Source organism: Macrobrachium nipponense, chromosome 4 (genome assembly GCF_015104395.2).
Source record: "Macrobrachium nipponense isolate FS-2020 chromosome 4, ASM1510439v2, whole genome shotgun sequence".
NCBI classification, from domain to species: Eukaryota; Metazoa; Arthropoda; class Malacostraca; order Decapoda; family Palaemonidae; genus Macrobrachium; species Macrobrachium nipponense.
Genome location: NC_061100.1, coordinates 137,933,249 through 137,947,402, shown reverse-complemented (window position 1 = coordinate 137,947,402; position 14,154 = coordinate 137,933,249). Strand labels below are relative to the sequence as shown.

Genomic DNA, 14,154 nt, shown 5'->3' with positions numbered 1-14,154 from the left:
CAAAGAAAATGTATAATCATAACCCTTACTTTGCGTTGCTTCTTTCTTATACCAACGGAATGGGTGTAACTTTGAAGACGATACAGTGTTTTTATTTTGACAGTGGTAGAGGTGTTCGTCTATTTTGATGAGGCTTGTCGTGTGTGATCAAGGGGAAATGGAAGAAAATAGGGTTAAACAGAAAAGACGTCACTTAAGTCTACCTTTTGGGAAACTTGAGGAAGAAAGGATTCCAAAGCATGCTTTTTTTTTCGCAAAGCAATCTAGGAATCATCGTTCGATGTTAGCTTACAAGTCTTGGCAGAGAAGGTGGTTGAATTGAATTGATTGTTCGTAATCGAATGTGTTTGTTAGATATGAATAACTGCAAAAAATAATAACAAAATAAATTAATAAAATCATAATAATCTTTGTTGCCGCCTTTTAACGACTTCACTTTTGTAACTCAAAAGATATTGTTTTGATATGTGGCCGTCTTGTGACTATACTTCAAAAGCTCTAATAAATCTCTCAAGTTTTTTTTTTATTGTTTTTGAAGGTTTGATCCGTGGTACACTTGTATTTCACGGATATTATTTATTATTTATATACCAAGTAGTTGCAATAGCTATTTTCATTTGCATGGAAGTTATCAGGCAGTAGTGATATAGTTCGTTTTTATTATGAGGAAATGGCGGAGTAGGCTAATATTGTTTTTAGCTTTGTTGTTAGCAAATACTGCTGTTGGCAACTAATGGTCATGTACATGTGAGATTTGGAACCCCATTTGTTATTATTACGACAACGACGAAACTTTTAGCTTTCTTCGTGGTGAGGAATATTGCTCTCTACAGTTGGATATCTGGATGAGCATCCATAGCTCAATATTTTTTCCACGTGTGACATTCAGTTTGTATTCTTTATATAAATTCGGTCGCGTGGACAATAATACTCTCTCTCTCTCTCTCTCTCTCTCTCTCTCTCTCTCTCTCTCTCTCTCTCTCTCTCTCTCTCTCTCTCTCTCTCTCTGTCTTAAATTAGACATTGTTATCAAGGGACAGGCGTCGATCGCCAGGTGTTGGTTGTGTAGGTTATTTAGAGCGTCGTGCTTGCTTTGATTTATTTTCTCCTCTGAACAAGAGTTAATCGGCATGTCGGGTATTTAAATCATCATCGTTTCCCATATCTTTCATGATATGGTTATCATTCTCATGACGAAATCTATATCGTTAGTTCGGTACTTTGTTAGAGAGTCATATTTTGTATCTTATTCATTTTGACTTATTCCCTTTAAGACTAGTAAAGGTTAGGCTTGCGTTAGACACACAGTAGTACAATCTTAATCTTTTGGATCTCGAGGACTGGTGAGGTTCATGTTTTTTCTGTCTGTGTCCTGATGTATTGAAACTGAAGCCATTCGTAAGCAGTCAAGGTACCAGCTAACTGAAATATTGGGCGAGAGTCATGTGTTGTCATTGCCTTGAACATTACATTGGTTTTCTGTAGTACAAAGCATTTGCGTATCTCATTTCATTTTTTTTTTAGTCCTTATGCTGCTGTGATGATGAGTTATAAGCAATTTTTTTTTTTTTAAGATTGTCAGTATTTCATCGGTATTAACGGGCATACCTCTCAGTTATCGAAACATTTCTTTGTTTTTCGTCCTCTTTGGCCTTCCATATCAATAAAACATAAGTAAAATATTTAAAAACATATATGTTGGAGCCAGGAATGAAACGGCATATGGAGATACAGCCACTCAAGAGTGCAACATCGATCGTAAAGTGCACAAGGGATGCGATGCTACGACTGTCATTAGTAAATTGAATTTGGAATTGGAAGGAATATGAGAAATAAGGGCATTGTAGGATATAGAAATCTCTTGTATGTATATATATATATATATATATATATATATATATATATATATATATATATATATATATATATTATATATATTGACTACACCCTAAAGACACCACCTTCATTAGTCTCCCCCATCATCCCTCTATTTATTGGTTTGACTACATGAACACATACAATACACACACACATACATATATATTATATATATATATATATATATATATATATATATATATATATATATATATATATATGTGTGTGTGTGTGTGTGGTGTGTGTGTATAGGTAGATAGATGGATAGGTTTAACTACAAGAATACACACACACACACACACACACATATATATATATATATATATATATATATATATATATATATATATATATATATATATATATATATATATATATGTATGTGTGTGTGTGTATTGTATGTGTTCATGTAGTCAAACCAGTAAATAGAGGGGATGATGGGGGAGACTAATGAAGGTGGTGTCTTTAGGGTGTAGTCAATAGGAGGGAAGGCTGGCGCTCATCCTCATGATACCTGTCTTCCCAGGTGATGGGGATTGTGGGGTGTGGGCCATGGGTGAACTCCCCCATCCAGGAAGTAGCTGTCATCATGCACCTGTTGTTTAAGAGGCAGGTTAATGTCCCTGAATTAAGAGAAGTAAAAAGATTGAACGTGACTTTTACTTTCGTCTGTTTAAACTGTCGGATGTAAATTTATTCGTATGGAAGGGAGGTCTCTTTTATGAGAGGGATGAAAGGTTTTTAACCCCCCTCCCATCCTCTCTCTCTCTCTCTCATCTCTCTCTCTCGTCTCTCTCCCTCTCTTCTCTCGTCTCTCTCTCTCTCTCTCTCTCCTCTCTCCTCTCTCTCCCCCACCCCCCCCCCCGATCTCTCTCGTCTCTCTCTGATTCTCTCTCTCTCCTCTCCTCTCCCCCCCCCCCCCCCCCCGAGGTCTAATTGTATTTTTAGTTTGGTGGTGAAGTTATTTAAAAACTGTTACTCATAGCTTAACAAAAAGTGATTTTGGTCTGTACATGTATCGTTTAATATCGAATTCACTATAACTTTGGAATAACTGTTATTTTTTTACCCATGTAGAATTATAAATTCAGATGTCGAATGATATTTGTGAGTATGAAAAAGCAGGCGTCTATGTGACAAAAATAAATTCCTGTATATCTCTTTGTGTGTTACACAGTGTTGTTAAATGGATGAAATCTAGGATTCTGACCGCATATAACCTTGACGGAGCATATAGTCAATAATCTTCCCAAATGTTGAAATACATACCCTTCCCGTCCTCCGGCCTTCGATTCTCGGCCATTCCATTGAGGAGTGAGAGATGTGTATTTCTGGTGATAGAAGTTCACTCTCGACGTGGTTCGGAAGTCACATCAAGCCGTTGGTTCCGTTGCTGAATAACCACTGGTTCCATGCAAGGTAAAAACATTATACAAACAAACAAACACAAAAAGCCGATACAAAGTCTTTCCAGATGTAGAAAGAACACCCCAACTTTGCTTAAATGTGGAGTAAAGAACCCCCTCCCAGCCATACTCAGATGTAGAATGCAAACCGCGAGGAAATGTTTGATGAACAAAAACATGCAGAGACGAATGTTCAAAAACATTACGAAGAAATTTATATGTTTTACAAGCTTCCAATGAGTATTAAATATGCGGTTGTACATCTATTTTCTTTTATTTACAAAATTCTCAGTTTTCTTCATGTCTAAACCACTCTACACTTCCGTATGAATACTATTGTCACCTGTCTTACTTTTTGGAAAACAAGATCCTCACACACACACACACACATAAATATAGTGTGTGTGTGTGTATGTGTGTATTGATCCCTTGTATACGCATGCCGTGTTAATTTTTTTTATGAATATTAAGTCACAAATATCGTTTAGTATCGAATGCACAGTACCTTGGGAAAATTTACATTTAAGGGGAATTATAATTGACAGGGACTTGTGCAGCGCTGGATGAGATTGGAACTATGACCGGGTTAGAAACGGCGGTTGACAGTAACTGTTACCACCCTGCTGTCAAGAGTGAGATAAAATGATATGGACTCCGCTTTGCTTATGCCTGTCGCATTCGGGATCTTTTTTCAGTCAGCATCAACTCGTCTCCACCATAATAGCTGATTGTGAGAGTGTAATACTTGGCTAGTTAAGTTGTGTATGTGTGTGCGCATTCATGTCCACGAGTAGGTAGATATGTTTATCATGAAATATTGTGCCAGTTATTCAAAAGCGATCTGTGATATAATCATGTAGAACATATTTCTAACTGCTATTGGACACGGCATGAACTTGAAATTGAGGCTGGTGTGAAACTATCCAACAGGGACGGTCACTTGACCAGTAGCTAAGCGGTGAACGCACTAGTTTGGTAACTTCATGATTAAAATGTTGCTATTTTTATCGTATCCGGCTGGAGAAGACTAGCGCGTCCATTCTTTGACTTTCGTGTCATTGTATTTTTATGGAGCTAATTGTAATTTTTTGATATTGTAGCAGTAGAAAACGATCTCTCGAGTGTTTCTTCCCTTCAAGTTCTTAACAATAACATGCATTTTACCTTACCGAGGGGATCCTCAGATCCGGGTTCTTCGGGACATCTCCAGTGGTGCACTTGACTTGAATGACTTGGGATAATTAAATCATCTTAGAAAGTTCCGCTTCCTTGTATAACAGAGTATTGGCGGATGCTGCAAGGAGTTCGCTCCATATATAGCGTGTCGAAGGCTGGATATGCATCTTAAGGGACTAAAAGGAATTGATTAGAAAAGAGGTGTCTTTTTTTTTTTTTTTCTTCTTTTTTTTTTTGTGGTGTTAGTGAATCGGGTATGTGTGTTAGATATCGTCTGGGTCCCTCCGCCGTCGCTCTATGAATGTTGAACAGTCGACGATGGTTTGTCGGTGAAGGACGAGTGTTTTTTGTGGAGTTGCGAGTTGATTTTTCTAAGTCGTGGTATTGGGTCATTGTTAGAGGGCTCCGCTATATATTATGATTTTATGTTAATTTTTGGCCCAAGGTAATTACCAGAATACAGGTGTAAAGTGAACTTCGTCTTCTTATGTTATTAAATTGATTTTAAATGTACGTGTACAGCAAAACGCTAATTTTTAACATGGTTTATTCCGGCCTCAGATCCAGATGATTCAATGTTGATTGTTCGTTTCTCAATGAAAGAAGTTAGAATTGCATGCGATTATTTTTGTACATTTTTATTTTTGTAATTCATAACTTGTAACCATTACAGTGTTCTTTACTCTTTTCTTTTCCATGTTGTTTAATTTTAAAAGGCGATTTCATGAAGGTATTTGATTGATTTCGTTAATTTTATTTTACAGTGAAAATCTGAATGACTCATTCCTTTTTGATCTTGTTGGAACAGAGGTTAGCATTTCTGTAAACTCGTGGGAGTTACATTTGGCATTGGGGAGAACACCTGTATATTTGTAAGAACACTTGTTTGGTGATGAAATTTTATCCTGCGTGAGTATTTCGCTCCCTTTGTCCGCACTGCTCTGCTGTCATTTATGGCCCGCGAGTCTGAGTGATCGTGACTGTCAGTTTTCTAAGATTTCATTCACAAGAAATCATCAAAAATGTGTCTGGACTGAGGCAGTATGGGTATGATTTGATAAAAAGTTCGAGGTAGAAGATTCGAACGAGAAGGAAGCATTGGAATAATGAGTGCGTTAATCGGCAGATGAAAATGAAATGAGAAGTGACTGAAATAGTTCGATTTTCTCAAGATGCGATGAGTTTCTCAGTGAGACGACGATGGTGACGATGTCAATAACGATGATTTCTGAATGGAGGGGAATTGTCACTGTTTGTAGTAATGACGGCAGGGCGTATAACGAAGGTAATACTACTACTGCTACCACTACCGCGATTAGGACACGCTCAAAATTAGAACAAATAATACAAAGTGAAGTTTTCAGTGGAAATGTCTGTCAACGTGGAAGAGAAGGAGAGGGCGTGTTCTAACACCGCTAAGACCAGTAGGTTAAAGTTGCCTTTCTGGATTGTGTTCGGTCGCAGGAAGAAGAAGTTTGTCAACAACAACAATAACAACAACATCAACAAATCTGGTAAGTGCCGTGATCTCGCCAAAGAAATTTCGAGTGTCGTATCGAAAGAATGAATGAAAGGGGTTGCTTTGTTAAGTAAGGTTACAGTAATTTTCTCCCCAACTGGAGTTTCAAGGTGCGTCACGTAATTCATTCACGAAGTCCAGTGAAGTTATTTGTGCATATTTTTATGACAGTAGCTCAAGAAGAGTAGAAAATGAATGCCATTGACATGTCAACCTTTAACTGCTCATTCAAGAATGAATTCAAGTGGGAAAACCTTCCACGTCATGATAGCCTGTGAGTGTCACAGGCAGTAATGTGTTGATGGCTCTTACACAGACTTGCGCCACCCACATGCCCCACCCCCCCCCCCTCCCCACCCCAACTCTCTAATCCAACATTTTTCCACCCTCGTCCAGCAAAAGGCTTCTTTCTGTCTCCGTCTCCCGCGAGCTCCTCCTCGACGAGTTATGCTTTCGTCATTAACGTGGTCGTCCATTCTCCTCTTTCTTCAGTGACCAAACCCGTAGGGGGGTAGTGCCGTCAGTGGACCTCATGCGGTGCACTGTAGGCATTACTTAAAGTTCTTTGCAGTGTGCCTTCGGCCCCTAGCTGCAACCACTTTCGTTCCTTTTACTGTACCTCCGTTCATATTCTTCATCTGACTGTCCACCCTCTCCTAACACTTGATTCATAGTGTAACTTCGAGGTTTTCCTCCTGTTACACCTTTCAAACATTTTACTGTCAATTTCTATTTCAGTGCTGAATGACCTCATAGGTCCCAGTGCTTGGCTTTTTTGGCTTGATTTTTATATTCAACTCAGCTCAATTCTTCATGACCAAATGCTTTAAGCGAAATGGTTTATCGTAGCAGCTCGTATTTTTTCTTACATTTATATACTTCATATAGCACTTCCTTAGAGGAGAGTTGGCTCAACATTTCTTGTATAAATCCGGAAATTTCATCCTCTTCCTCATTCGTTATATTTGTTCCTAAATACCTGCACGAATCGACTACTTCCTTTACTTCCTTTCTTCCGTTATCCATACTAATATTCGTTTCTCCGTTTTCCCAGTTTCCTTTGACTCTCATTATTTATTTTTAGTGACATTCACTTTTTCCTTTTTTTCCCCCACAATCAATTCCACCTTTTACTAGTTTGCAACTTTTCTTCAATGAAAATCAGTTGTGTGTGATCACCTCCGTTATGACAGCCATGGGTTTTGATCATATCCCAAAACTTTGGTTCTCTCTCTCTCTCTCTCTCTCTCTCTCTCTCTCTCCTCTCTCTCTCTCTCTCTCTCTCTCCAAAAAAAAACATACATTGCACACCTACTTCTTACACTTTTTTTTTTTTTTTTTTTTTTTTTTTTTTTTTGGGGGGGGGGGGGGGTTTTTGTTTTAACCAAACAGAACCCTCACCTTTTTACATGATCTCATTCAGGGCTCACTTTCATCATATGAACTACTTAATGCTTATAACTCATTACCTTTCGTTTTTACCCTGAGACCTCTTTGATTGCATCACATATCTGTCCATTAAGTACTTGGTACATTCTAAGACCTTTGTACTGCATCTCATAATAAGTCATAAGCATTCCCTTGGTACATGTATGCCACAAACAACTTTCTCCTTTGCCCTAAATTAATGTAATGTTTTATTATTTTCATAGTATACACATTATCGGAAAAGGTTAAGTGAATATTATCGTATCTCTGTATTACAACTTTGTAGAATTGTTTACGCTCACAAAAATCCTTGTACGTGTAGAAGTGTTTGCTCTCTCAAAAATCCTTGTACGTTATAATGGATAAGATGGTTCCGTGATGACAAATCGTCAGATCTTCAATATCCACCGTGAGTCATATATCTGGAAGGGTTCACCCTCTTAATATTCAGTTAATCTTTACACCATTAACACACAGGCAGAAAGAATAGGATATCTCCGCTGAACTTTGTTGGTGAAGGTAAAGGTAGCTAGATTTCATCTCCCTCACTCAGAACAAAAACGACCATTAAACCCATTTTAAATTATGATATAGAGCGCCTCAGTGGCGTGGTTGGTTAGGTGTTTGCTTCTCACCTTGGTGGTCGCGGGTTCGATTCTCGGCCATTCCATTGAGGAGTGAGAGATGTGTGTTTCTGGTGATAGAAGTTCACTCTCGACGTGGTTCGGAAGTCACGCAAAGCCGTTGGTCCCGTTGCTGAATAACCACTGGTTCCATGCAACGTAAAAACACCATACAAACAAACAACAAATTATGATATTGCATTTACTTGTAATCATGCAGCATAAGCCTTCCTTAAACGTTTAGATTTATAGTCCGTTATGAATATATTGTCGTAATAATAATAAAATTTTATAGGTAGTAACTGTGAAAGTGGTATTGTTTTCAGAAAGGGTGAGTGATTTATAGCATATTGGGAAGGGGTGAGAGAACCCAACTTCAAAGGCTTCTGTCGCACCTTCAGGACTTATATGTCTTGGCAAAGATTCGGAGAACCAGAGACCTCTGTCATTGTTGGTATTTGTAACAAGGCGTGATCCTGCCTCCAGCTTACTCGAGAAGCGTGCAAGGTTTACCCCTCGTGTATAAGTTATATTCCTAACTTAATGTAAATTAAAACTTGTTAAAGTCTGCGGTCAGATAGAGACTTGGAGACTTGTTTCACCAACGAAAAATAAAAATAAATGCGCTGTATGTTATTAGAAAATATTTTTTCTCCACTGTTTATTTTTTTACATTTTCATTCTAATGAGTAAGTAATAAATATCCTATCCTGAAATTCCTGCATCTTTAACTCAACACGAAACATCGTTCTCAGACCTATTTAAGCTCTTCCATACCTTTCCTAACCCCCCCCCCCCCCCCAACAAGATCAAGAACAGCAACTACAAACAACAATAACAATTAAGTAGTTTGTAGGCTTACTCCCCGAGTAAGCGAAAACTTAAGATATTTCAGCTTTTAAATGGATCTCTGTCCTCGGAAAGTAGGTTCAAGTAAAGGATACTAATAATAAGGTTGAAAATACTGTGCAAAATAATCACCTGCCATACAATACACACTTCTCAAATTTCTCCAAAATCAGACTGAAATAAAATGCTGACTTTCGAATGAACCTGTGTTCTTGAAAAATAGTTCTCGAAACATTTCGCATTGTTAGTTTCGACAGGAAACATTGAACTTTGATTTTTGTGCTTAGGTAGATATTCGAAATATAAACATTGAACTGCAAATGACTGCAAACATGATGGCCTCTTACTCTTTTGGATTAGTTTTCGGATGAAATATTTCTTTTCCGTTAACCTTTGGCAGCGGTTTTACAGTAAATAAATTGGTACTGTTAATTCCTCTTTTCTTTGACATTTTGAGCGATGTTAGATAGTCATTTGGGAAGTGGAACCGATGGAGCCAATCCTCCGAAGGAGTCGGGAATGCCACTTCCTTAGAATTGAGAGGCTATGGGAATCGGGGAACGCCGAAATGGAAAGAGAATGCCAGATCACAAATGACTCACTTGTCAGTCTCACGCGTGTTGATCTGCACTAACGAAATAGACTTCCTAAGCGGATACCATAGGAACACAGCTTTAGGTGTGACAACGTTAGTTCCCACAGTGATACATCTGTATATGAAAGATGCTATTATTCCCAAAATGCTCACAGATTTAGGCGTTTCTTATCATCTCTGAGAAAGGCGCCGTTATCTTTCAAGGGCATATTGAATTTTTGATCATATCTGAGTAGTGAGGGCGGCGGCGTTTTGCTGTGTATTTTTAACCCCGTTCGAAGAAAGGTAAATGAGTCATGTCACAGTTACTCAGCCCTCGAGAGTCTTATCTCTCGACTGCGAGATAAATTCGAGAGGAGTTTTTTTGTTTGACTTTTTAAATATTTTTTTTAATCTATCGTTTCAGTGACGGTACTGAGTACTGTTGCAGTAGGAACTCTTGGCTATGTCTGTTATCTTGATCACTGTGTATACTGGGTTGATTGTAAATTAATTTCACATTCATTTATTTATTTATTTTATTTTATTTTCATAATATATATATATATATTATATATATATATATATATATATAATATATATATTATATAATATACGTAAATATATGCACATTATGCATATATTTATGCATAATGTGTATGTGCTTAAATATATATAACTTGACTGCCGGCCCCTCCCAGAGATTTAGAAGGGGGGAGGGTAAAGTCTACCACACGAGTTCTTTATAATTCGATGTGGTTAAAAGTATTTTTATGCTTCGTCTCATGAAATATCTTGGGAACTGTATTACTTTGAATGAGTGAAGATGTGGTAGTCATAGGAAAGTTATTGACTGGGAAAATGTTATATGAAGATAAAACTGTTCCCATGTTATATTATTATACATAATTCAGTGTGACCTTTGCTGTTGTAACGCCAGATAGATAGTATTAGGTCATCCAGTCAGTTAATCAGCCTTCGATATGACACTTAAGTTAAAGTTTTGGTAGAGGGCCAATTTACAAATTTGATATAAATTGTGATTGTAGAGGTCAGTCAATACTCTTGGGTATTTGCTGCCCTCCGCAGTTTTTTTTACTTTACCTCCATTTTGCTTCCTTTCTTTAGTCTTGCTGTCCAACTTGCCTGGTAGTTATTTCTTAGTGCAACTGTAGGGTTTCACCTTTATAGATCCCTGTACGTCATTTCATTTTATTCTCAGGATCTCTTAAACATAAAACCAGAGGAATGTATTTCTGGTGATTAGAAATTCATTTCTCGATATGATGTGGTTCGGATCCCACAATAAGCTGTAGGTCTCGTGGTTCCTATCCACGTAAAAATATATAATCCTTCGGGCCAGCTAAAACTAAGATATACTTCTTTAACTTTTAACTAGTTATCCAACTTTTCCAATGTCTTTAGCGCTAAATGGCCATAAGTGCCCCACCACTAGATTCGACGGCCTTAGCTTCATAAAATGAAATCAAATCCTTCAATAATCTTTATTTTATTTATCAGGGATGTGTAAAAGACATTGGATTACCCGCTGTTTTAGATTTTCTCACAGTATGCTCGCTCAATAATCACATGCAAAAAGGAAGCCATTGATAGTGATATCCGGTGTGAATGCTGGAATTTATCATCTTGCTTCCCAGGAAGAGATATCTTCTCGTTTTCTCAATATAATGTGTCATTACTCTAAGCAGCTCTTAGACGTAGGCAAAGCCAATTTTTTCCAATCTATTAAAAATATATGATGGACGCTATTATGGATTGAAGCAACTGTTTTAGATAATCGGGAGATTTTGCCATTGGATTTTGATTGACAAAGATTGTAGATTTGGAAAGATGAAATTTTGATATCCTCAGGGACCTTGTGGGATTTGAACTCGTGCATACCAAGAAGTGTTAATCTATTATGCCTAAGGACATGCCAGTTGAGAAAGTATGATTTTCAGTATATTACAACGATTACCTAACAGAGGGTAGTTCTAGAGAAATGTCGAGACACCATTCACTACCAGAGTCACACTTTATTTTCTGAATTTGGATAAATCAGTTGCCTTTTTATATATGTGAAGACTTTATAAATAAAAACTGCGAGCCCTAAATCTCAAATATTTGACAGAGCAAGAAATTCCCATATCTAAATCCTACACCAAACACCCGATAACTCTCACATGTCTGGGATGAAGATTTTTTTTTTTTTTTTTTTTACGCTATTCTTATTGAAAATCCTGTATTTCCAAGTAACAATCTGCGTGCTTGCCAAGAAAAACTGAAAGCGTTCATGAAAAGGACTTTCAGTTGTTTGCTTGATATCTAACATTAATAATAATGATAATGATAATAATAATTTTATCATCTTTAGATTGTGTCGACAACAGATCTTGATTTACACCCTGATCATTCTCAGACGTTCCAACCAATATCCAATATCGACTTTTTCAGAAAGCACCTGTAAATGTGTTTGGTGAAAATCACATAATTTTTTTTTTTTTTCAAATCCTTTACAGCAGAGGTTCTTAACCTTTTTCAGTTTATGCACCCCTTACAAATCAGCAGTCGGTTCTCGCAACCCCCCCCCCCCCCCCCACCCCCCCCCCCCCCCATTGCTGAAATACAAAAAAATGAAAAAAATACAAAGTTGATGTGATGTGTGTTAATAACAAAATCACGTGTTTTTTTTTTAATCTTCATTCATATAGCTTAATTTTTTTTCATGACATGAATCCAGATTACATATTAATAAAATTTTTTTTTTTTTTCAGGAAAATATAACGCGTATATAATATATTTTGCTTGAATTATTCATAGGCATCCTAGCACCCCTTAGGTCTGCTAGCACTCCTGGTTAAGAACCACTGCTTTAGAGTATTCACATACAGTTGAGTTTATTGCAATGTATTCAAACGTTAACAGTGTTCATGTAATAGCCATGCCCATAAAGGATTACTAGAGAGCCAAATGATTTTAATTTCATATTATACATATATATATATATATATATATATATATATATATATATATATATATATAATATATATATATATATATCTGCCATTTGTTTACTTATACAGTTATGCTTATCATGTTAGAAATATGCCAGTTTGATATAATCCCATTTTGAAAATGTCTTAAGTCATTATTTAAAACATGGGCGCAGCCTGTTCAAGCGCTGACGCGTTGTGCGCGAGGATGAAATGATGTCACGATCTCTCCAAGGCGTAGTGGCATATGCTGCTACCTGAAAGCTAAGGGCTTGCTTGGTCTTGCTTGGAACTTCGTTACTGCCTTGCTGTTTTGGACGAAAGGAACTCGGGTCCATGAAAGGCTGTTTCTTTATTGAAGAGAGTCACACCCCTCCAAAGTTGTTACATCATTCTCAGGGTGCGTCCACAGTCCTGTAAAAAACGTATCATCAACAAACGTCGCTAACCTATCTCAGACTTAGCGCCTCAGCGGCGTGGTTGGTATGGTATTAGCGTCCCACCTCGGTGGTCGCGGGTTCGATTCTCGGCCATTCCATTGAGGAGTGAGAGATGTGTATTTCTGGTGATAGAGGTTCACTCTCGACGTGGTTCGGAAGTCACGTAAAGCCGTTGGTCCCGTTGCTGAATAATCACCGGTTCCATGCAACGTAAAACACCATACAAACAGTATGGATGCACCTTACAATAATGATAGATTTTGAAAAATTGTGATAGTTAATTCATCAAATAAGTGTAATTCAGCAACGCTTCATTCATGTTCTTTATACAAAATTAACTTTGTCAATAAATGATGAGCCAGGTGGTAGAGAGACCTCAAGCAAAGGATGTTTTTCCCTGAGTTTTGTAATTGAGTATTGATCTTTCATTGTATTCTGTACTTGTAATTGCTGGCTGGTGTAGAAGTCATTTGCTACCAGATAGGAACACCCATTTCCGCTGCTATGTGCCTTTATTTACCACGACTGAATCCAAATGGCTGTTGTACTGAAACTATACTTTGAGAAACCAGTTATTGCCGCTCAATATATTCAGAACAAAAACCTTTTGACTGGCAATATGTTTGATGCGATACAACAGATCAGTCAAATTGATCGTTGTTTTATTGTATAACCTTAACATTACTATACACGCAATCTTTTATGATGTTTGGATGTGTGTTGCTCCCGGAACTGCACTGGGACCAAAGGCCTCTCCCGTTATGGGTCTAGTTCCGTGAGTGCATCTACCAAAGGTTGTTTGCAGCGTTCAAATCTTTAGCCCACAGTTGCACCTAATTTTCACCATTTTACATCACTTACGTTCCCGGCTCCTTTCTTCCATCGCCTGCCCAACCTCTCAAAGCATTACTTCTTAGATTCTCGTACTTTTATCTTATTTATTTTCGAGGTCCCTTTATCTTGCAGTCAACCACTCCAACCAACGCCATCTTGAATTCAAGATGGCGTTGCTCCAACCTCCTCTTTCCACCTCTTGGCCCCTAAATGGCTAAGAGTCCCGGTGCTTTCATTCATGATTAATCCAAGGTTTTGTTCCTTATCGCATTGTGCCAGTGTAGTACTATCACAACATCAGGCAAAGGTCATCAAACTGAAAATTTCATTGTGAAATTGCCTAAGAGATTTCATTCATTTGTAAAGAGTGATTTTCGGATTGATAGTCGTTGAATGTTTAGTTCCCTTAACGGCCAGTTTTGGAACACTCTTCC

General features: G+C 37.6%; 1 protein-coding gene across 7 annotated transcripts in view; it reads left to right on the top strand.

Annotated features, from left to right (window-relative positions):
- LOC135211221 (serine/threonine-protein kinase tricornered-like) overlaps positions 1-14,154 on the top strand; it is a 192,946-nt gene that overhangs the window by 20,366 nt on the left and 158,426 nt on the right. The window contains exons 1-2 of one of the 7 annotated variants that reach the window (XM_064244458.1): positions 4,766-4,905; positions 5,587-5,974. The exons of 2 other annotated variants lie outside the window; for them this stretch is intronic. In XM_064244458.1, coding sequence (XP_064100528.1) covers positions 5,830-5,974 — 145 coding nt within the window. In that variant the 5' untranslated portion in view covers positions 4,766-4,905; positions 5,587-5,829. Of the gene's footprint in view, positions 1-4,765; positions 4,906-5,229; positions 5,975-14,154 lie in introns of those variants that run through there. 4 more of the 7 variants (XM_064244456.1, XM_064244467.1, XM_064244470.1 and 1 more) reach the window with 4 other exon arrangements.